At 46.7% G+C, this 23,077-nt stretch overlaps 1 protein-coding gene across 3 annotated transcripts in view; it reads right to left on the bottom strand.

Moving 5' to 3' along the window:
- LOC138146265 (CYFIP-related Rac1 interactor A-like) overlaps positions 1-23,077 on the bottom strand; it is a 29,991-nt gene that overhangs the window by 6,488 nt on the left and 426 nt on the right. Inside the window, exons 2-6 of one of the 3 annotated variants that reach the window (XM_069068031.1) lie at positions 15,391-15,465; positions 10,272-10,352; positions 4,962-5,083; positions 4,625-4,730; positions 561-697 (exon numbers count right to left, since the gene is read on the bottom strand). In XM_069068031.1, the coding sequence (XP_068924132.1) occupies positions 561-697; positions 4,625-4,730; positions 4,962-5,083; positions 10,272-10,341 (435 nt within the window). In that variant the 5' untranslated portion in view covers positions 10,342-10,352; positions 15,391-15,465. Of the gene's footprint in view, positions 1-560; positions 698-4,624; positions 4,731-4,961; positions 5,084-10,271; positions 10,353-10,848; positions 11,055-15,390; positions 15,466-23,077 lie in introns of those variants that run through there. The other 2 variants (XM_069068032.1, XM_069068030.1) reach the window with 2 other exon arrangements.

Genomic DNA, 23,077 nt, shown 5'->3' with positions numbered 1-23,077 from the left:
GGTATGAACATGTGCGTGGTGAGGTGGGATGGTGTGTGGGTCGGGTTATGTGTGGGTAAAAAGGGGTGAGGGGGGGGGGGGGGGGGGGGGGGGTGTGGATGTTTATTTGGGGGGGGGGGGGGGGGGGGGGGGCTTAGAACACAGACTATCCACAGTGGAGAGGGCCTTAGGTCACCAAACATCAGAACTAGAGAGGCCCTAAGATAGAACATTAGAATATAGAAAGTTAGGGTTAGGGGAGCGCTTAAGATCAGCTAACAGTTCTAGGTCAGCTTCTTCATTTTACCAGAAAAGCTGAGAGGTCACACACCTAATCAGTAGGGGAGGCTGGACTAGAACTCAGGGCTTTTGGTCTTAGCCAGGACTCCTTCCACCATGCTGCTGACCCTTCAGCCCAGGGGCCCTCTGATGAATGTTACATGGACGCAGTGTCCCCAGCAAGGGCTGAAGAGGTAGGTGCAGTAATGGGTTGTTTGAGGGCAGCAGTCAAACATTCTCTAGAAAACTCCGCCCATCCTCCTCTTCATTTTCTCCCCCCTGCCCAGGGTCCCAGCCATTACCTTGAGCTCATCAAAACTGAGCGTGAAGTGTAGGATTTCTGCAAACTGCTTGGCAAGGGCCTGCTCTCTCTCGAGGTGTTGCGTCGGGGCATAAGGGGGGCTGGTGAGGGCTTCTAGGAGGCTCCTCAGGGCATTCTCTGGGCATGAAGGGAGAACATGCCTGTGTCAGGCCATGGCAGCTCCCTCCCTCCCCAAGTCCCCAGCATCGTGGAATCCTCAAACTGGGAGGGTTCCTGGAGGTCCTGGGTCCCATCACCCCCTCTGAGCAGGGATCCATCAGGGGCCATCCACCTTAACTGGGATGGGCAGAACCTGGGTCCAGGACCATGGGCTTTCACTCTAAGCACTGTGATTCCTTTATATAGTGTTTTAAGGTTTGCAAAACACTTTTTACATACATTATGTCATTGGATCCTCACAACTCTGGAAAAAGATACTATTAGCTCCATTTTATAGATGAGGAAACTGAGGCTGAAAGAGATGAAATGGCTTACCCAGAGTCACCCAGCTAGCAAGTGTCTGAGGTAGGATTTGAACTCAGGTCTTTCTGATTCCAAGTCCAGTGCTCTACCACTTTGCAAACCATAAAGCACTATATAAATGCTGGCTAGTATTAATCCAGAGGCATCAGTCTCAGATAGAACCATCAGTTCATCCATCTTTACTCATCTCAACCTTCCACCTGCATTTCCTACACTCCTTTTTATTGCAATAAACACGTATTGTCTACTCTGCTCTTGGTCTGCATACAGCTCTGTTAGACATGGTGAGGGGCAGGGGGAAATACACAGTTGGTTTAAGGGTTCAGAGGGCAGCAAGGTGGTTCAACAGGTGGAGCACCAGCCCTGGAGTCAGGAAGGTCTGCGTTCAAATCTGGCCTCTGACACTTACTAGCTGTGTGACCCTGGGCAAGTCATTTCACTCTGTTTGCCTCAGTTTCCTCATCTGTAAAATGAACTGGAAAAGGAAATGGCAGACCAAGTGAGCAGCAACAAGAGTTTAGAGCCTGGTAGGGAGACTATGACAAATACATGTTGTTATTCAGTCATTTCAATTGAGTCTGACTCTCTGTGACCCCACTTGGGGTTTTATTATCAAAGATACTGGAGTGGTTCATCATTTCCTTCATCTTACAGATGAGGAAACTAAGGCAACCAGGGTTAAGTGACTTGCCCAGGGTCACACATCCAGTAAGTGTCCGAGGCCAGATTTGAATTCAGGTCTTCTTGATTCCAGGCCTGGTACTTTACCCAGTGTGCCACCTAGCTGCCCCTGACACATACATGGAAAATGATAATATGTAATATTATGTGAACTAAAAAAAAGGCAAAGGTAGCAATCATAATCTCAGACAAAGCAGAAGCAGAAATAGGCTTAATTAAAAGTGATAATCAGGGAAACTATTTTGCTAAAACGTACCATAGACAATGAAGTGACATAAAAAAATTTTACAGCTAATTTCTCTGATAAAGGCCTCATTTCTCAAATGTATACTAAGTATAGAATTTTGTCAAATTTATAAAAATAAAAGCCATTCCCCAATTGATAAATGGTCAAAGGATATGAAAAGGCAGTTTTCAGATGATGTAATCAAAGCTATGTATAGTCATATGAAAATATACTCTCAATCACTATTGATTAAAGAAAGGCAAATTGAAACAACTCTGAGGTACCACCTCACACCTATCAGAAATGACAAATACTGGAGTGGATGCGGGGAAATAGGTACACTAATGTACTGTTGGTAGAGTTGTGAACTGGTCCAACCATTCTGGAGAACAATTTGGAACTATGCCCAAAGGGTTATAAAACTGCACATATCCTTGGACCCAGAAAAACCACTACTATATCCATATCCCAAAGAGATCAAATGAAAAGAAAAAGGACCTCTATGTACAAAAATATTTATAGTAATTTTTGTGGTGGCAAAGAATTGGAAATGGAGGAGATGCCCATCAATTGCCCAACAAGTTGTGGCATGTGATTGTGATCTGCTATGAGAAATGATGAGGGAGATGGCTTCAGAAGAATGTGGCAATACTTATATGAACTGATGCAAAGTGAAGTGAGAAGAACCAGGAGATCATTGTACAAAGTAATAGCAATGTCGTAAGGATAATCAACTGTGAAAGACTTAGCTGCTCTGATCAGTACAATGACCTGAGACAATTCCAAAAGATTCATGATGAGAAATGAGAGAACTGATGACCTCTGCAAACTGGAGTATAACTTCCTCACTTTATTTTTATTGCCTTTGGGGGGAAATATGACTAATATGGAAATATGTTTTGCATGATTTCACTGTACAATTGATATATGACTTGCCTTCTCAGTGAAAGGGGGTGGGAGGGTGGGAGAGGATTTGAAACTCAAAATTTTAAAAGAATGTAAAAAATAAATAATATTTTTTAAAGAGAAAAAATGTGATAAGTGCATCAGAGAAGTACAAATGAAGTGCTTATGAGGTTGGGGAAGGTATATTATTACCAAAGGGGGAAAGAGAAAGTTTCTTGGTCCTCAAGAAAAGAAGAAAAAATGAGGTCAGAGAAACGGAGGTAGGTATGGAAGTTGATGGAGCCCAGGCAGGCAAGGGAGCATAAGGGATCAATCAAAGCAAAATTAGTGAGGGCAAAGGGTAATACAGGGAGTGAGAGAGGCAGAAGAAAAGGAGGCTGTGGTCAGAGTGGAGTGTCCAAGATCTCAGCCTTGGAGGTGACCCAGTTCTGATAGCTGGCAGACATGTTGATGACATATTGCTGAAATGGGGCAGAGAAGGAGGATAAAGAGGTTGGGGGATTGGGATTTCAGGTTATTCAGGGGGTTGTCCAAACAAATCGTAAAGTCCCAAGTATGATGGCAGAGGAGAGGGTGAAGAGTCATTGAGAATGAGTGACTATGGGCTCTGAAGGGTTACGGTTTGATGGAGCGATGGAAGTGGATAAATGACCTGGCCGTTTGGCCGTAATGTACCCAAATCTCTCCTCCTGACTTGAGTGGTGGGAGAAGGGAGTGATGAAAGGAGGAGTGGTCACCTATGAGGTGGAATGTGATAGCCTTAGAGAAAAAACAGATTTCCATCAAAGGAAAGCCAGATTGAACAACACACTGCTCCCTAAAACACATGGGCCCCTAGACCCTTCGCTCATTCTGTTCTTCAAACAGAATGGTTTGTGGTGGTGCAGTGGGCAGAGCCCTGGACCTGGAGTCAGGAAGAGCTGAGTTCAAATCCTGCCTCAAGACACTCACTAGCTGAATAATTCTGGTCAAGTCACTTAGGTTCTGTTTGCCTCATTTTTTTCAATTGTAAAATGGGTAATAATACCTACATTTACTTCTGAGGGTTGCTGTGAGAATCAGATGAGATGGTATTTCTAAAGCCCTTTGCAAACCTTAAAGTACCATATAAATACTGCCTATGACTAAACCAGGAATGACCTTTCCCTATGCCTCATCTATACCAATAGAAATTCTCATGGATGGACTGAGGCCCATATCTGATGCCATGTTCTCTAGGAACATTTTCCCCCACTCCCTCCCTTTAAAAGTTGAGGTTCATAGAATCACAGCTTTAGAAGCTATCAGGGTCTGTAGGAGCAATCTCTTCATCTTACAGAGGAGGAAACTGAGGCTTGGAGAGGAGAGAGGTGGCCTCTTAGCCAAGGCCACCTGACTAGGACGTAACAGCTCTGGGATGCGAATGAGCCCCTGACCTCGGACTCCAAAGCCATCTTTCTTGCCACTGAATCATGCCACCTCTTTCTCTGACCATCTCTCTCATGACCTTGGTCACCTTCACGTTTAGTCTCTTAGTGTGGTTGTGTCCTTGACAGACCCCCAGCCCCGGTCTTATTCCCTACCTCCTCCTCAGCTCACAGCCCTGCACACAGTAGGAGCTCACAGTACAGGTGCTAAATGCAATTCCACTCATCTGTTGGGTGCTAGCTATGTGTCAGGGATGGGAATGAGCTCCATGAGCGTGGCAGGGCCCAGAAGCCAGGACAGGGGCATCTTCAAGAGGGGTACGTCATCTCACATGCAGCCTCATGGGCTGCTTGGATCCTTACCCAATCGAAGGGAGAATTCATAGAAGCGTTTGAGCTTGATCACGAGTGGGCACACTGCATTCCACGCCTTCTCCTGAAGTGGGAGGTCAGTGGGGTTTTGGATAGCCTGTGAATAGAAAGAAAGGAACCTGAGATGCCATGATGGCAGGCCTGTCCAAATCCAGGATTCTGCCTCCCCAGTCACTACCCTTCCACTCTGTGAGCACATCGATGACCCTCTCCATCAGCCACCAAGCACAAGATAAATCCGTTTTCCTCTGTCAGACTTTGCCTTGGGTCTCTGCAGACAGCAGACCCCAGAGCCAGAGCAGACTGCAGGGAGCCCTAGAACCCATACCTCCCGAATCTCCTGGCCAGCTCCGGTATAGGACTGCAGTTCTGCCAAGATGCCCTGGGCTTCCTCCAGGACGGCGCTGACCTGGTTCCACACAGCGGTCTCTGCTTCTGTGGGCTGTGCATCTGTGAGGACCACCCAGAAAGAGCCGCTTCAGTTTCTGGCGCCGTGGGCCCAGGAGGCCAGACTGCTCAGTCACTAGTGCCAGTTTTTTTTCAGGAGTTAGTGATAGACAGCAGCAAGGTCCCCTGGACCCCCTTTCTTCTCTCGCCCCCCAAGTCTGGACTTTAGATGGTTCCCATGATTGAGAAGAGCAGTTATGGTGGCTTGCTGGCTCCCACCCTGTCCAGAGCCGAGCCCACCTTGTCCTCTGAGGATCTGGGCAGTGCCTTCCCCTAGGCTTCCTGCCTGAAAGTGAGTGAGCTATTCCTGCAAAGGCTGCCTCCTCTGGCCAGGCACTCTCTCCATCCCCTCCCTCCCCTTTCATTGCTTGGAGCATCTCTACAACCTGTGGTCTGAAAAATAAATGGAACCGAGCAGATTCATGCGGAAGGAACTCAAGTGGCTGGGGAACGTATTGGCTTAGACTGAACCTTCTCCCCTCTCTCCTCCCCCTCCTGGTGGGAGCCTGAACCCTGCCTCTCTCTCCCTCCAAAGCACCACAGAGCCTTTGCTTCCAAACCCCCTCACCCCACCTCCTCAGCCCCCATTCTGATTGCCCTGAGCCCTCACTTCCTGCCCAGCGCCAGCTCTGTTTTCTGCAGTAGGGCTTTAGGCATGAGGGCATGAGTTGTGCCCTGCCTTCTGAGGCTCCTACATGGAGAAGTAAATGAAGATTAAGGGATTCAGAACTTCTCCACAGGAGCTCAGTGTTCTTTCCTGAAGGACAGCATCTTCCTTGGCCAGTTTTCCTCAGTGCTCGTGCTGCCCTGGAGGTCGAGAGGCCTGGGTTCCAGTCCCAGTTCTGACAAGCTTTATGACCTTGTGCAAACCTTTTCCCCACCTGGTCTCAATTTATCTGCAAAAAGGAGCTCGGAGTAGATGATCTCTGAAGTCCTTCTCAGTTCTAACTTTCTATATTCTTTTTTCTTTTTTTGGAGGGCAGTTGGGGTTAAGCGACTTGCTCAAGGTCACATGGCTAGCAAGTGTTAAGTGTCTGAGGCCAGATTTGAACTCAGGTCCTCCTGACTTCAGGGCTGGTACTGTATTTACTGTGCCACCTAGACACCCCTAACTTTCTACGTTCTAAGCTCTCTTTCAGCTCTGACACTCTGTGTTCTAAGGGTCCTCCCAGCTCTGACATCCTGTGTTCTAAGGCCCTCTCAGCCCTGACATTCTGTGTTTTAAGGGCCCTCCTACCTCTGACATCCTGTGTTCTAAGGCCCTCCCAGCCCTGACATTCTGTGTTCTAAGGGCCCTCCTACCTCTGACATCCTGTGTTCTAAGGGCCCTCCAAGTTCTAGCATTTTATATTCTAGGAGTTTGGCTTCCTGCTGGATAGAGGCTGCTGGTCTGGAGCCTTGGCTAGAGTCAGGAAGGGGAAGGAGCCCCTTTCTGGGGATTGGGGAGTCCCTGCTACATGCCATAGGGCCACAATGACCCAGTCATTTCCCCTTTCTGGGCCTCAGTCACTTCATCTGTAAAATGATATAATAGTCCCTGCCCACTCACAAGTTTGTTGGGAGACTCTTAAAATCATCACCATGAAATAAAGGGTTTGAAATTTGGAAATTAGGGGTGCCTAAGTGGCACAGTAAATAGAGCACCAGCCCTGGAGTCAGGAGGGCCTGAGTTCAAATCCGACCTCAGACACTTAACACTAGCCATGTGACCTTGGGCAAGTCACTTAACCCCAATTGCCCTGCCCTTCCCCTCCAAAAAAAAGAAAAGAAAAAAGAAAGAAATTTGGAAATTGCAAAGAGGGACAACCATACTAAATAGCCAGCTAATAGCATGGTCCTGTGGCCCTGAGAAGCCTCTTGGGAAAGTGGCATTGAACTGGGTGGATCTGGGGCATTGCTGACACTCAGGAGGCCTGAGGTGGCAAAGTCTGTCCATCCACCCATCTGCCCATTCATCTGTCTGGCGGCTGATGCACTGCGGTTTCTTCCTGTCCCCAAGACAGCCGTGAGCATTGGTAGATGGGAACAATGAAAAGCAGAACTGACAAAGAAAGAGAGAGCCACTCTTCTCCTCCAAAGGGGGCAGCTCTCATGCCCTCCTCCCCTTTTCATGGACCCCTACCCCAGGCCTACCAAGATCAGTGGAAATGGGATGGCTCTGCTCTGAGGCCTTGAGATGGAAGCTAGAGGGAGGCCTGAATCCTGACTCGCTGTGTGCTGGCCAAGCTGCTTCCCCTCACTGGACCTCAGTTTCTGACCCTGTGAAATGGGGACAAGCCCCACTGCATTTTCTGCCTCACAGGGTTATTGTGAGGAAACCTTCTGTAAACCTTTAAAAGAGCTAAAGAAAGGACACTTGTTACTCTTGTTAATGACCTGCTTCTTTTCTGACTCTTGAGAAAGAAATCTGTGTAAAGTTCTTCCCCTTCTGTGTCTTAGTTTTCTCATCTGTCAAATGGGGCTAATAACATTTGTTTTGCCTGCGTTATAGTGTTGTTAAGAGGAGAAGAGCTTTGTAAATCTTAAAAGCATTGTAGAAATATATGCTGTGGTTGTTTGTTTTTATTCAGAGACTGGGGGACAGATATCACTCCGGGGGGGTGGGGGGCGGAATCTGCGGCCTCGAGGCCACATGTGGTCCTCTAGGTCCTCAAGTGCAGACCTTTGACTGAAGCCAAACTTCACAGAACAAATCCCCTTCATAAAAGGATCTGTTCTGTAAAGCTTGGAGTCAGTTAAAAGGCTGCACCCCAGGACCTAGGGGGTCACATGTGGCCTTGAGGTCAAAGATTCCCCACCCATGTGTCTAGACAGTAATGTGCCTGATTCAGCAGATAGCCGTCCCAGGATCCTTTCTCTGTGGCTCCCCATCCTCACCATCACCCTTGGGACCTGGGGTGATTTCTGGGTGGGGCCTTAGGAGGCAGGAGAGGCCAGATATAAAAGCCTGACTGTGATGTTCTGAGCTCTGCCCACTGAGAGTGGGCTAAGCAGATGGGGGGAAGCTGTTCAGGGAGGCATTTGGAGTGGGGGGAAGGGAAAGAGCACTAGGCAGGAGTCAGGATGCCTGGGCTCTAGCTCTAGGTCTGCCGCTGACTCAGCAGAGGCCCCTGGACAGGTGGAGCCCTGCTTCTCTCTGGTTCTCAATGTACTCTTTAAAGGAGGGGTCCTCCATTAACCATCCCTGTGATTCTGGGAAGACTTGGTTTCCGGTCTTGGCCCTGCTTTTTGTTCTCTGTGACATCCTGGGCAAATTCCTTCCCCTCTTTGGTCTTCTGTTTCTTGCTCTGGTCAATGCTGGGGTCACATTAGATGACCTTTTCCAGCACCAGGGCGCTATCCAACCCTGATGCACTTAGGCCCCAAGAGAGTTTCCAAGGCTTTGTCTTTATTCAGCAAAACCAGAGCTGTGGTAGCAAAACATAGCCTTTTAACAAACTTGAGGCCTCTTGTAAATGTTGGACAAAGCTGGAATTCTTAGCCTTTTTTGTGTGTCTGCTGGACCTATTCTCAGAATAATTTTTTTAAATGCAGAAAATAAAATGCTTAGGATAGTTTTGGAATCTTTCAAATGTCAGATCCATCCTTCTAGGATGAAGATTTGCTGCCACTGAGAATATGCATTTCAAAGAAGGTCATAGGGAGAGCCTCAGGCAAAGACACAGGTTCTAGTCCTGCCTCTGAGACTCTCTGACCACATGACCTTGGGCAAGTCTCTTCCTCTCCCTGGGCTTCAGTTTCCTCCTCTGTTAAACAAGGGGTTTGATCTCAGACCTATGTAATTAAGGACCCCTTAATAAAAGAATTTGCTCTGAGAAGTTTGGATTCAGTCAAAGGGCTGCACTGAGGACACATAGCCTCGAGGCTGCAGGTTCCCTGCTCCTCGTTTAGGTGATACCTCAAGTCTCTTCTGTCCATCTCTAAATCTGTGGTGCCACAAACTACCAAGTCTACCATTCAAGGCCTTCCAAGAGGGAAAAAAGGAGCAAGCTGACAGAGTATTCGGAACTTCTCTGCACGACTCAGTGACTGTGTCAGCTGCTTTCTCTGTCCCAGTTCCCTCTTTCTTCTTCTCCTTCCCCTCTGCTTCCTCTTCTTTCTCTCCCGCCCACTTTAGGCCCCTTCCTGATTTTTCCCCCACAAGACTGTGGATCTCAGGGGCTCTGACTAACCTCTGGTTTGGGAGGAGAGAGAATCAGAGAGAGGAGAAAGAAGGGGCCTGGCATTCATGTCCTTATAATCCTGGGAGTGGGTGATGGACATGGGGAGACCATGGACTGTGTTCCTTGGGTTTTTTTCCAGCAAACATCCAGAGTCCCCCATCTCTGACCACGCCAGAATTATAAAGACCCTGATGGACTGAGGTTCCAAGGGGTTGGCGTCCAAGCCCCTCTCCTCCCCAAAGCCCTCAGCAACCTTTTTCAAAATAAGACAGGCAGTCTGTTGGAGGCAGCTAGGTGGCACCATAGAGCACAGAGCTCTGGGCCTAGAGTCAGGATGACCTGAGTTCAAATCCAGACTCAGGCACTTACTGTGTGACCCTGGGCAAGTCACTTGACCTCTGTTTGCCTTAATCCATTGGAGAAGGAAATGGCAAACCACTCCAGAATCTTTGCTAAGAAAACTCCATGGACAGTATGGTCCAATTGAACAACAACAGAAAGCAGGTAAAAAAGAGACAACTAAGACATCAGGACAAAACAATCAGGACAGAATGGTACAATGGAAAGGCCATTGCATTTGGAGCCAAAAGGGCCTGGGTTTGAATCCTAGCCCCACCACTTAGTTTTTATAGGATCCTGGGCCAATTGCTCCCCCTCTCTGGTTTCCTCCTGTGTAAAATGGGGGTGGGGGTTGAGACTAGATGGCCTCAGCTCCAGATGAAGGATCCTAGAATCTGCCAGAGCTATCTCAGAAGACTTCCTCAGGAGCTGATGAGTTTATAAGAGCTGCACTTAGCATTGTCAAAGTATTTTGAAGGTTGTAGACTGGCTGATATAGAAGATCTTGCTTAAGCCTCCCAACAACCCTACAAAGTCCTCAAAAGTAGGGACCAGCCTGGCCCGAGCTGATCCTGGCAAAGGAAGGCAACACCCTGGGGCCTCAGGCCCTGCCATTGGGCTGGAATTCTTCCCTGGGCCAGGAGAGTATGTCCTCCTCCCCCCTGCCACTGAGGACCTCTCGAACTTACTTTCAAAATCCAGGAAAAAATGGGGACAGTTTTCGAAATCTTTGCCCAATACCTTTATGAGATTGCCCATGGCCAGCACACCTGAAGGATAGAAACAAAACAGAATGGGACAGCAGGCATGGTAGGTGCCGCCTTCCTCCTCCTCCCCTGCCTCACCCAAGGACTCTCCACTCACGCCCCCCAGGGGCCCAGCTACCCTGGCTCCATCACAGGAGGACCAAAGACATGACTCTAAGGAGAGACAGTATGGTAGGACAGACAGAGCCCCGGAAGGAGGCGAGTCTTCCTTAAGTCCTAGGGCATGCCCTGACCTCCTGTGTAATTTGAGGAATTACTTAACTCCTCTCAGAATCAGTTTCCCCATGTGTGAAATGAGGAGTATTGTACAGGATCATTTCTAAGGCCTGTAGTACATCCCTGATACTTTAATCTCTGCTTTGCTACAAACTAGCCAGTGACTTGAGGCAGTCACTTGAATCTCCTTGGCCCTCAGTTTCCCCATTATAAAATGGAAGGGTTGGGCCAGAACACCCATAAAGACCCTTCCAGTGATAAATCCTATAAGTCTCTGACTTACGTGTCTTGGCCTCCTGTACCCGCCTGCCCAGGCACTTTGGGTGTCACCCCCAGGACTTCTGTGTCCCCCAAAAACCAACCTGCCCTGATGGGCTGGGGGCTGTGCTGTGGGGAGAGGAGGGAGTGGCTCCTGCTACCACTGGTGTCTGCCCCACTGACCAAGCCTAGCTTGGAAGGGAAGCAGAGAGCCCCAAGGAGTCGCTGGGCATTTCCTGTGTGGCTGTCTCTCCCTCCCCACCCCCACCTCCCAGCTCCTGGTACCTCCCTCCCCACTTCCTCCTGGCTGAATTGAGATGGTGTCTCTGATTCTGACTGAGGCCTGACCAGCCCCTTCTCCCTCAGACCCCCTAGGCTGGGCCAGTTTCTGCCGGCTCTCAGACACTGGGGCCGAGGAGATTCTGGGAGAAAGCTTCCCTCTTCCCTGACCTTCTGGGCCTCAGGAAGACGAGAGCAGTGGGCTTTTAGTGTTTCCTTCCATTTCTCAATCTCTAGGAAATAGCCACTGATCCCCAGCCTGGGAGAGACAGGGGAAGAGTGTTGAAAGAAATAGACTCTGTTCTTTCTCTGTCCTTACTCCAGGAGTCTCCTGGGTCCTCCGAGTCACATAAGTGCTAGGAAGTCTGGTTTTGCATTTTCATGATAGCAGTGCAGATAGCAGTTTGGTCCACAGAAAAGAGCCGTGGTAGGGTTTTAGAAGGTAGGAAACCCAGGGGCAGCTAGGTGGCACAGTGAATAGAGCATCGGCCCTGGAGTCGGGAGGACCTGAGTTCAAATCCTATCTCAGACATGTGATATGTTTACTAGCCGTGTGACCTTGAGCAAGTCACTTAACCCCAATTCTCTTGCCTTCCCCACTCAAAAAGAAGAAAAAAAAGAGGTAGGAAACCCGGGTTTTAGGGCAGCTCTGTCACTGATGCATTCGTTGTGTGATTTTGAGCAAGTCTTTTCCCATCTGTAAAATTAGGGAGCTGGACTAGATGGCCTCTGGGTCCCTTTTAGCTCTGACATTCCACGATTCTAATCTCAATGTGTACCTTAAATTAAATTCTACATTTATTAAACACCTACTGTGTGCAAGGCACCATCTTAGGTACAAAGGACATAAAGACAAACTCTTGGCCATGTCATTGTCCTGATACAGCAGCTTCTATGACTCCCTGTTGCTTTTAGGAGGGAATCACATGTGCCTTAGTTTGGTATCTAAAACCATTCACCATCTGGCCCCAAGCTATCTTTCTAGATTTATTTTCCATCACTCTTCCTCATTCACTCTCCTTCATTTTGGCCAGCCTGGCCTATTTGTTGTTTCCAACATACAACATTCCATTTCTCACACCTGGAGGGCTCAAGCTTCTCACTTCCTTTCAAAACCCAGTCTCAGCTCAGGCCACCAGGGCTTTTCTTGATCCCATTCTATCCCTAACCCCACTCCAAATTTCTTTATAGGTTCTTTGTATATATTTTGGGCAAGTCACTTAACCCTGTTTGCCTCAGTTTCCTCATCTGTAAAATGAACTGGAAAAGGAAATGACAAACCACTTCAGTATCTTGTCCAAGAAAACCCCGCATGGGGTCACAAAGATTCAGACACGACTGAACAATAAGAACAGCAAATACTTATTGATTTTAATCAAAATGAAAAATTAAAAAAAAAACCACCCCTGCCCTCCAGGAGCTTCTACTCCGCCTTATTCCTGATTTTCCTCACATCACAGAGGCAGCCCAGTTTAGTGGTAGAAACTTGGGTAGCAATCTTGGCTCTGTTTCCTCAGTTTCCTCATACGCCAAGGGGGATAATAATCATCTTTGTGCTCTCTATCTCATGAGGTTGTCATGGAAAAAGAGTTTTGTCAATGGTAAATCCTTCCCATTGGGATGTGGCCAGTCACGACAAATGAGGGTTGATCAGTATTCTTGACAATCACTATCTCTCATGATAACTCCTAGGTTACTATGCCTCCCTCTCAGGTGTGAGACAATGGATAGGGAAGTTGTGTTGCAGGGTGCTGTTGCGTGCGTACTCATGCACACCTGCCCATGGTATCAGCAGGAACTGTTGGTAATAGGACATGACTACAGCATCTAGCAACAGATATATGCCCACCTCTTAATTGGCCACATCTGCATGTACCCATTGAGATAAGCTAGGTGAAAAGTCTTGAATCCTGGTCAGGCTTCCTTCTGTCTCCACTCATGCTGGTGGGCTATCTTTCCAGGAAGCAACAGACTTTTGGATCACTGGAGTCTCTGTGGATTGTGGAATTGGGGGCATGCAGAACTGAATGCTTCCCACAGACCTTTCCTATCTCCTACCTGCCTACCCTTCCCTTCCTTGCTCTCCCTGGAGACTTAACCAGTCAGACCTGATCATGACAATTAGCTTGCTTTTTTAGTCTAGGGGCCATGTAAAGGCCCTCAGGTCCACCATGGTCCCTTTTTCTATTCTATAAAGTTTCTATCGGACCAAAAGTCATTACTACAATCACAATAACTCCGAGCCCCCAGTTAAGAAAATTCCTAACATTCAGACAAAGGTTTGGTTCTCTGCCCTAATTTAAATTTTTACTTAAATTTTGGGGTACTCTTTCTGTTTGATTTTGAATCCTAGACTTGCCACTCACTTACTGTGTGACTGTGGACCAGGACCTTCCACTCGGGCCTTCAGAAATTTCCACCCTAGAGACTGAAGGGATTGGACTCCTGCCTGCTGTGATTTTAGGTGCTGCCAATCCCAAATCTTGATTTTTCTCTCTCAGAGCCTAGAGACAGTTTGAGGACTACCTCCATCATTTACTGTTTGTGTGACTTTTGGAAAGTCACATCTTCTCAATGGGACTCAACCTCCTCAGCTATAAAATGTAGAGAATAATCCCTTCCTGGTCTCCCTCATAGGGCTGTTGGGAAAACTAAACTAGGGAATAGATAAAGTGTCTGGAACAAGGGTCTTTCACCTGGGGTTTGTGAACTAGAAAAAAAAAGATATTTGGATCACTGTGTTTCAACAGGTTTGGCTTCCTTTGTAGTGCTATTTCTTTTATTTTGTACATTTAAAAACACTATTCTGAAAAGAGATTCATAGGCTTCACCTGACTGCCAAAGGGGTCCGTGACTCACAAAAAAAGGTCGAGATGCCCTGAGTTAGAACAAGGAGAGGCTTACAGGTCATGCAGTCCTCATTTTATGGATGAAGACACCGAAGACTGAGGAGGGAAAGTGACTTACTCATGATACCTTGGCTCAGGTCTTCTCACTCCAAGTCCAAGGTTCTTTCCAATGCACCACACTACCTCTCATAAATGTGAACTCTCAGTATGACTGTTTTGGAGGAGGCTAATTCTGTCCCTTCCTCCATCTCTTCAGTTGAGGGAAGGGGAATGTATTAGTCTTCATTCATCTCTCATCGAGGCCAGACGCTTCTTATGTCTGGTCCCTCTTAGACAACGGTTTTTTTTTGTTTGTTTGTTTTTAAGACAATCGGGATTAAGTGACTTGCCCAGGGTCACACAGCTAGTAAGTGTCTGAGGCTAGATTGGAACTCAGAGCCTCCTGAATCTGGTGCTCTATGCACTACATCACCTAGCTGCCCCTAGATGATTCTTCCTAGCTGATCATTCCTTTTTTTTTTTTTTTTTGCTTTTTGGAGGGCAGTTGGGGTTAGGTGACTTGCCCAAAGTCACACGGCTAGTAAGTGTGTCAAGTGTCTGAGGCTGAATTTGAACTCAGGTCCTCCTGACTCCAGGGCCAGTGCTCTATTCACTGCGCCACCTAGCCACCCCACAGCTGATCATTCCTAATCGATATTCCCTCCTTGTTGATTTCGACTCACCCCCTTTCTGACTGGTTCCCCTACCTGGCTGTTCTCTGTCCTTCCTAACCAGTCTCAGTTCCTATTCCTGGTTAATTCTTCCTCCTGGTCAGTCACCTCTTTTGACCCATCCCTCCTGGCCAGTATCTCCTCCTAGTTTATCTCTGTCCCTTTCCCTGGTTAGTCTCTCCTCTTGGGCAGTCCTCCCTGCTAGCCAATATCTCCTGACTTGTCTCTGTCCCTCATGGATGGCCTTCCTTCAAGATGGTTCTCCTCCAGGCCAGTATCTATCCTTCTGGGGCCAGTCCCTCCCCTCCTATGTATCCCTCCCCCTGTCTGATATCTGGTTGGTTTTTTTTTTTAATTGTCCCCTTCCCTCTTGGTCATTCCCTGCTCCTGAGCAATCTCTGTCCCTCCTGGTCTCTCCCCTCTTAGTCTGCCCCTCTTCCTGGATAGTCTCTTTCCCCTTGGCTGTCCTTCTGCCTGGCCATTCTTGCTCCTGGATGGTCTCTGTTTCTCTTGGCCAGTCACCCCTTCTGGCCCATTCCTCTGACTTAGTTCCCTCTTCCTAGTACATCAGGCCCTCAGTGTTTGCTGAACTGAATTAAGACAAAATTATTTACTGTTTTCTTGTATCCTGATTCCTACCCCCCTCCCTGGAGAGCCATAGCTTGCTTTGGCCTCCCCTGCCCATAGCCCACCTCTATGCCTGCTGCCTGCTCCTCCTTCAGGCCTTACCTCAACAGAAGACACTTCACACAGACACAGCAGTGACTATGTCCAGCATCCACCACTTCCTCCGTTGGCAGGGGGCTGGGGAAAGAACAGAGGGGCAGGGCGTCATCACAGGCCATCCTGCTTATAGGTGTGTCTACACACAGACACATGCACCATACTCATGTACATATGCACACATACATGGGCATTCTGTGTTATTATATACATATTCCCTACACATACACACCTGTATAATTATATATATATATAATATCTCCATTACACACACACACAGTGTTCCTGTCTTGAAGCTCTTAAAAGTCAAAGCTGCACTAAGACTTTTGGGACATGCTGTATTTCTAGACATACATGCACACATATATGTATGTACATATACATACATGCATACAAATATATTTATGCATGTCCACATGTACATATATGGTTTCTATGGCTCTTTTGCCTTTATCAAGCCCTTGTACAGCTAGGAAGGAAGAGAGCCAAGATTTAGATCCAAGGTATCTGATTCCCTAGCTCCATCACATGCCATGGGAGCTAAAAGCCTGTTAGCCGATCAGTGAACCCATGCTCAGTTTCCCTGTCTTTTTTTTTTTAAAGGAGAGGTGGGGATCTATGGGTGTGGCATGTCATATATGTTCATTGGTTTTATTTAACTTTTTTAAGGAAAAGGAGCTGAATAGAACTAGAAGACACGGCTGCTATAAAACCAAAAGACATCAGTAAAATGTAAAAAGATAAAGAAAACTAGCTGTGTGACCTTGGGCAAGTCACTTAACTCCAATTGCCTCACCTTCCTCCCTCCAAAAAAAAAAAAAATTAAGAAAAAAAGGGGAAGTTGGAGAGTAAAATGATTCCTAAGGACTCTTCCCGTTCTCAAGATCTTGGATTCTCTCCCTGTTGGTTCCCAGTCTCGCTCTTTCTGGCCAGTTCCCTTACTTGGCTGCTTCTAGACTTTCAGGATCTTACTGGTGTGTGCATCCTCTACCTGCCCCAGTTTCAAGCCTTAGTAGATGGGCTTCATGAGTAACAGCAGAAGAAAGCATTAGTCATTAAGAATAATGATATAATATCTAAAATTACATATATATGTATGTATTACTTTATAGATATGTCAGTTGATCCTTACATAATCCTTGAGAGGTAGTTGCTTCCCATTTTACAGATGAGGAAACAGAGGTTAAATGACTTGCCCAAGGTCACACAGTTAATAAGTGTCTGAGGCTGGATTTGGACTTAAATCTTCCTGACTCAAGGTCCAGTCCTCTATCCACTGTGTCATCTAACTACCTCAATCCCACAGTGAGGAGCCTTTGGTTTATGGACCTCTCAGGAACTGGTCAGGCTGTTTCTGGGGGGCTAGAAAGTCCCAAGGCTAAAAGCCTTTCCAGCTTGGTAGGACCTGACAAGACTTGGGTTCCCCTGGCAGAAGCAGAGAACCCAGGATCACCTCCACACCACAATGAGGCATCAGAGGAGGATTGAAGTGACTTTTTTTTTAATGCTAGAAAAAGCTTGAGCCAGCTGCTCTAAACTGGGACACAGCTAGAACCTCAGTTTTTTTCCTCTGTTAAATGAAACTAATGAATGATTATCTTTCTCTGCCTCCAACTAGAGGGAGAAGAACTCCCTGGGTCAATGAAGTTGGCCTCCTTGTTGTCCTTCACATACACCCTGAACCTTCCCCTGCTGGTCTCACGACGTTTCCTCTTCCAAACTACCCCTTTTTGGTATATGCCAAGAGATTTGAAAAGGTACCCTGTGCTATGGGAGATAGCACTTTGAGGGGCTGGGGTATGGAATCAGGGAGACATTCACAAAAGAGGGGGAGATCTGAACCCTGAAAAACAGAAAGGTTTTTAACTGGTCCCCCCAGATTATCACCTCAGCCAAGCTTTCCCAGTTCTCCATCTCTCACCCAGACTTGGGTGGGGGCAGGCCAGCCTTGGTAGGCAGTAGAAATAGGGGGATGAAAGGTATGCCCTGCCTTTGGGGACAGGGATAAGGGGGTCACAAGAAGATTCCCCATCACTTCTGCATTACTCCTCAACTTTATATCTCCCCCTCCCACCATCCAAGTAGCCTCTCTGTCATAGATTTATTTTTGTTTTTTGAAGGGGGGAGGGCAGGGCAATTGGGGTTAAGTGACTTGCCCAAGATCACATGGCTAGTAAGTGTTAAGTGTCTGAGGTCAGATTTGAACTCAGGTCCTTTGACTCCAGGGCTCGTGCTCTATTCACTGTGCCACCTAGCTGCCCCTCTGTCATAGTTTTATAATTTGGGGTCCACAGACACTCAAGAGGTTCATGGATATATTTCAGGGTGAGATCTGTGAATAAGGATGGGAAAAATTTGCATCTTCATTTTCACAAACTTCTAACTGGAATTTAGCCTTTCCTTCAATTATGTAAAAATGTGATTCTGAGAAGGGGCCCACAGACTTTGCCAGATTGCCCAACGCGTCTAGGCCCCCGAAGTGTTTAAGAATCCCTGCCCTAACTCTGACACCACCTCCACAAGCTTGCTTGTCTCCAGTCCTTCTCTGTCCTTCAGCCAGCACCACACTATTTCAAATCCTCATCACCTTGCATCTTGATATGGTGGTCCTCCTTTTGGAGGGATATTGTCCAACTGAAGCATGTTCTGAGGAGGGTAACCAGGATGGATCATACTTAGATAATGCTTAGAGTTGGAAGGGGTTCTAAGACTCTAGAGCAAATCACATAGCTATTAAGAGGAGCCAGAATTCAAACCCGGCTCCTTAGATTTCAGATCCAGTGATCTTTCTACCACATTGACATTGATGAAGGAACTGGAAAAGAGGTCACAGGAGAATCAGTTGAAGGAACTAGGGATGTTCTAAGTAAATAAAAAGGTTTGTGGTGGTGGAGAAGGTGGGGGGGTGAGTTGTGATGGATCTGAGTGTCAGAGATGGAGCTTGTCTGGAGTGAGGGGTCCTTACCTTTCTCCCCATCCCCTGCCCTTCCTGGCTTCCCTAATCCCTGCTCCTTTCCCCTTCTTTCTCCTGGTTTCCTTGGCTTCCTTCAAAACCTAGAGAAGATCCCACCTTCTGCAAGAAGCCTTTTCTGACCTCCCTTAATGTTAGAGCCTTCCCTCTATGGATTCTCTTCAATTTACCCTCCAAGTATCTTGTTTGCATGTTTTTCCCCCATTAGACTATGAACTCTCAGAAGGCAGGGACTGTCTTTTGCCTTTCTTCATGTCTCCAGCACTTAACTTGGTGCCAGTATATAGAAGGTGCTTAATAAATGCTTATTGACTGACTAACTGCCCATAGGGAGAGGAAGTATGATTGTGTATTCATACAACAAACATTTACTGATTTCCTATTGATTGCAAGACCTTATGCTGGGCATAATTATGATATGGTGAGGACTGAGATGTTAAGACCAGATTCTCTCTTTTTGGAAGCTGACATTCTAATAACAACGAGATAAGTAATTCCTTAGTGCATTTAGACTTACAAAGTACTTTTCCCACAATGACTTTGTGAGTGATAATATAAGTTAAATTATTCCCATATTAAAGGTAAAGAAGAAGAAAACAATAAATGCTTCAGATGGGGTCTGACTAGGGCAGAGGGTAAGGGATTTTTCATGTCCCTGGTCTGGGATACTATGTGTCTATTAATTCAGCCCACTGCATTTAATTACGAATTTTACCTACTGTGTTGCACTTAGGACCCTAGGATTCTCAGATCTTTCTCTTAGGAATTGTTTAGCCATATCGCTCCCAACCTGTACTTTGGCGGTTGGTTTTTTAACCCACAGGTAGGACTTTGCATTTGTCACTAATGTGTTTCCTCTTAGATTTGGCTCACTGGTCTTGCCATCTCTGGTCTGTCATCTTCCAATGAATTAGCTACCCTTCCCGGCTTAATGTTCTCTGAAAATTTGATGAGAATGGCATTTATGTCTTTATCCAAGTCACTGATAAAAACATTGATTAACCCAGGGCAGAGAACACATTACTGGGGCACTCCATTAGAAACATCCCTCTGGCTTATGAAAGGACTTTATTAACCTTAATGCATGTGAGTTGTTATCCATTAATTACATTACATGTTATTAATTAATTAATTACATTACATTACATGTTATCCATTAATTACTCACATAATGAATGTGAGTTGTTATCCATTAATTACGATTTCTTTTGGTCTAGTCATTCACCCAGTTTCCAGTTCACCTAACTGGACTATCATCTGTTTCCCATTTGCTCCATATTGTCCACAAATCTCATGAGAGGTTTTGTCAAATGACATTGATATCCACATACACTCTAGCTAAGGTAATTCCCTCATCCATCACTCTACTAACTCTGGGAAGAAAAGGAGGTGTGGTTATTCTGAGATGACCTTTTCCTGATGAAGATTCTTAGTGATCACTGCTTCCCTTTCCAAATATTCAAAAACAATCCTTTTACTATTATATCCTAGAAGCCTATTGTGATCTCCCTCAAATTGGCTTAGAGTACTTCATTAGGATCTCTCCTTTGGCACTATCACATTCTGCCTCATGTCACACTTATCTTTGTATATGCCATACTGCAACACCCTACCTCACCCCCATTTCATTCATTCATCCCTCCATCCCTCCATCCATCCATCCATCCATCTATCCATCCATCCATTCATTTTTCAAGCAAGTCAGTTTAAGAAAGGAAAGAAGGGGAAAGGAATAAATATTTATATAGCTCCTACTATGTACCAGGTCCAGTGCTAAGGGCTCTACAAACATTACTTTATTTGATCTTTACAACAACCTTGCAGGGTGGGTGCTATTATTATTATCCCCATTTTACAGCTGAGAACACTGAGGCAGAGGTTAAATTACTTGACCAAGTTCACACAGCCAATAAGTGTCTGAAGCTAGAGACATCTAACTGTCACAGGGAAGTTATCAATTTGGAGAAGGGATTCATTAAGGAAGGGGATGTATATAATGGTGAAGAGAGTTTCCAATACTGGATAATTAGGAATAAATCTCTTATATTGGGCTCATGAGAGGAAAGATCATATGAAGGGACCTCAAAGATTATTTATTCTAATGAGCCAAGGGTGGGGAGCCTTTAGCCTTGAGGCTGAATGTGGTTTCCCCACCCCTGGCTCTAGTCCTTACCTCTTCTGCCTTTAAAAAAAAAATAGGTGAGGATACTGGAGGTCCAGCAAGGAGAAGAAACTTGTTGAGGATCACCCAGGATTTGAGGATGGTTCACTTGACATCCAATCTTGTGCCCTTCCCACTCTAGCCCAATGGACCCCGTTGTGTTGGTCCATTGTCCAGGTAGAGGAGGGTCCTTCTGCTGGCTCTCTGGGGTTCAGAGGTACCTTCAGTTCATCAGGAAAGGGGAATAGCGTGGAAGGAATAGTGAATATAGACCTGGGAGGGAACTCAGAGTTTACCTGCTTCACCTCTCTCATTTTTACCAATGAGAATGTGTTACCCTTGTGTCAAATCAGTGGAAGAGGGCATCCTTTGAGGAGAGGGTCACTGAAGGAGAAGGACTCTGGTGTTTGAGGTAAGGCTAGTCTCCAGCTGTCTTGGGGTATGGGGAAGTCAGAGGAAAAGCAATCCCAGAGGGAACCCAGGGCCCCCAAGGGGCATTTGGCATTGAGAAAGAACAAGCCTCAGAGCCCAGCCTCAGGGCTGACCTAGAACAAACCCGAGCTGGGTGACTGCCCTGTCAGTCCCTCATCTTGCCAGCCTCAGCCCCACCCTGGAGCTTTGCCTCCAGCGCTGACCTGTGGACAAAAGGCAGCAGTCTCTGATTCCTCCCTGTCATCTATGGAGACCAAGACCACCCCACTCCAGACAAGCAGGCAACCTCCTAGAGAAGGCTAGCTAAAAGACAGCTTCTCCCTCTGCCATGTAGTGGTCAGAACCTTGGGCTTGGGGTCATAAGTTCATAGGACTTAGAATTGTAGAAAACCTTAGACCTCATCTAACCTATCCCACCCCCATTTTATAGAGGAGAAAACTGAGACCTAGAGAGGTCATGAGATTTTTGCTCAAGGTCACACAGACAGCAAGAAGCATAACTAGGATTGAAATCCAGTTCTTAGGATCAGAGGATTTAGGGCTGGGAGGGTCCTTAGTCCCCCTCTCCCTTTTTGCATCTGAGTAAAATAAGGCCCTATAATGGAAAGTTGGAGGGGTGGGGTGGGGAAAGATATGGGAGAGAGCAGTTTGGGGGAAGGGATATTCAATACGAATGCTATTTTGGAGTGGTGGGTAGGAGAAAAATGGGGAGAAAATTTGTAACTCAAAATCTTGTGGAAATGAATGATGTAAACTAAAAAAATTTTTAAAAAGAGAGAAAAAAAAACCAAGGCCCTAGAAGGTTAAATGACTTGCCCAAGGTCATACAGGTAAGTAGTAAAGTTGAGACACCAAACCAGGAAGGTCAAATGATTTCCAAAGCTTCTTTCTAGTACGTCTTATTGCTCTTTCAAGAGGCTGGTGTTCAAACCTTGTTTCTATACTTCCAAGCTGGATTAAGTTGCATGAGTCATTTAACTTTTCTAGGCCTCAGTTTACTTATCTGTAAAATGGGGTAATAATATCTTATGCCATTCCCCTCCTCCCACTTCAAGACTGTTGTGGGGGGGGGAGTACTTAAGAAATCTTAAAGTGCAAAAGAAATTCATCATTTCTTCCCCAGTATCCCCTGGGGGTGCAGGATCAGATACCACCCCACAAATCTGCAAAGACAATTTTCAAAGCCAGGAATGCAATGACAGTAGACTCCACCTGAGGGTGTTGGGTTGGGGGTGGGGACAGAATGGCTCCCATTGAATTGGGCACTTCCCACCCCTGGGTCACTCGACCCAGTTCTGGCCCTCTCCTACTCCTAGGAAAGACCTTGCCTGAGCCCAAAGACCACCAGGTCTGCAGGTAGACAAGGTCCTAAACCAAGGAACCTGGAGCTGGGATGTCAGCCCAGAGCAGGTGGTGGGGTGAGGTCACAGCCCGAGATGGCAGAGAAAAAGGAGAGCTGCCACCCCTACTGGAGATAAGACCCAAGAACCCCTGGTGATGACTGCTTTGGGAGGGACAAGATCGAGAAGCCCTCTTTGTGCCTCTGGAGCAGGACCCAACCTCTATTCACTTTTTATTCCTTCATATTCCACCCTCCAATTCTTATCCCTTCTTCACTGCATCCCTTAACTCTATCCCTCCACCCTCCATCCATCATCCCTCTACTCTCCATCCCTCCTCCCTTCATTCCTCCTTCAACCCCTTAATCCTCCACCCTTCATCCCTCCATTCCTCATCCTTTCATTCATCCATCCTCATTCCCTCCATCCCTCATCCCTATACTTCTCTATCCCTCCACCCTTGCAATTCCTCCTCCTCATCCCTCAATTCCTAGACCCCTCTATCCCTCATCCCTCTATGCCTTCACTCCTCCATCCCTCCACCCCTCTCTATTCCCTCCCCTTCATCCCTCCATCCCTCATTCCTCCATTCCTATACTCCTCTCTCCTCCACCCTCATTCCTCTACCTTTTATCCATCCTTCCATCCTTTATACCTCCACCCTTCTATCTTCTATTCTTCCACCTTTCCATCCCTCCATCCCTGCCTGCCTCTGGACACTCAGTAGCTCTTCATGCACCTTCAGTCACCTTCAGGACCTGCAGTAGATCCAAGCTTCTTTTGGCTTGG

Source organism: Petaurus breviceps, unplaced genomic scaffold (assembly GCF_028583685.1).
Source record: "Petaurus breviceps papuanus isolate PSGF00001 unplaced genomic scaffold, PetGlider_PUasm1.0 90760, whole genome shotgun sequence".
Classification (NCBI taxonomy): domain Eukaryota; kingdom Metazoa; phylum Chordata; class Mammalia; order Diprotodontia; family Petauridae; genus Petaurus; species Petaurus breviceps.
This window is presented reverse-complemented; position numbering and strand designations above follow the sequence as displayed.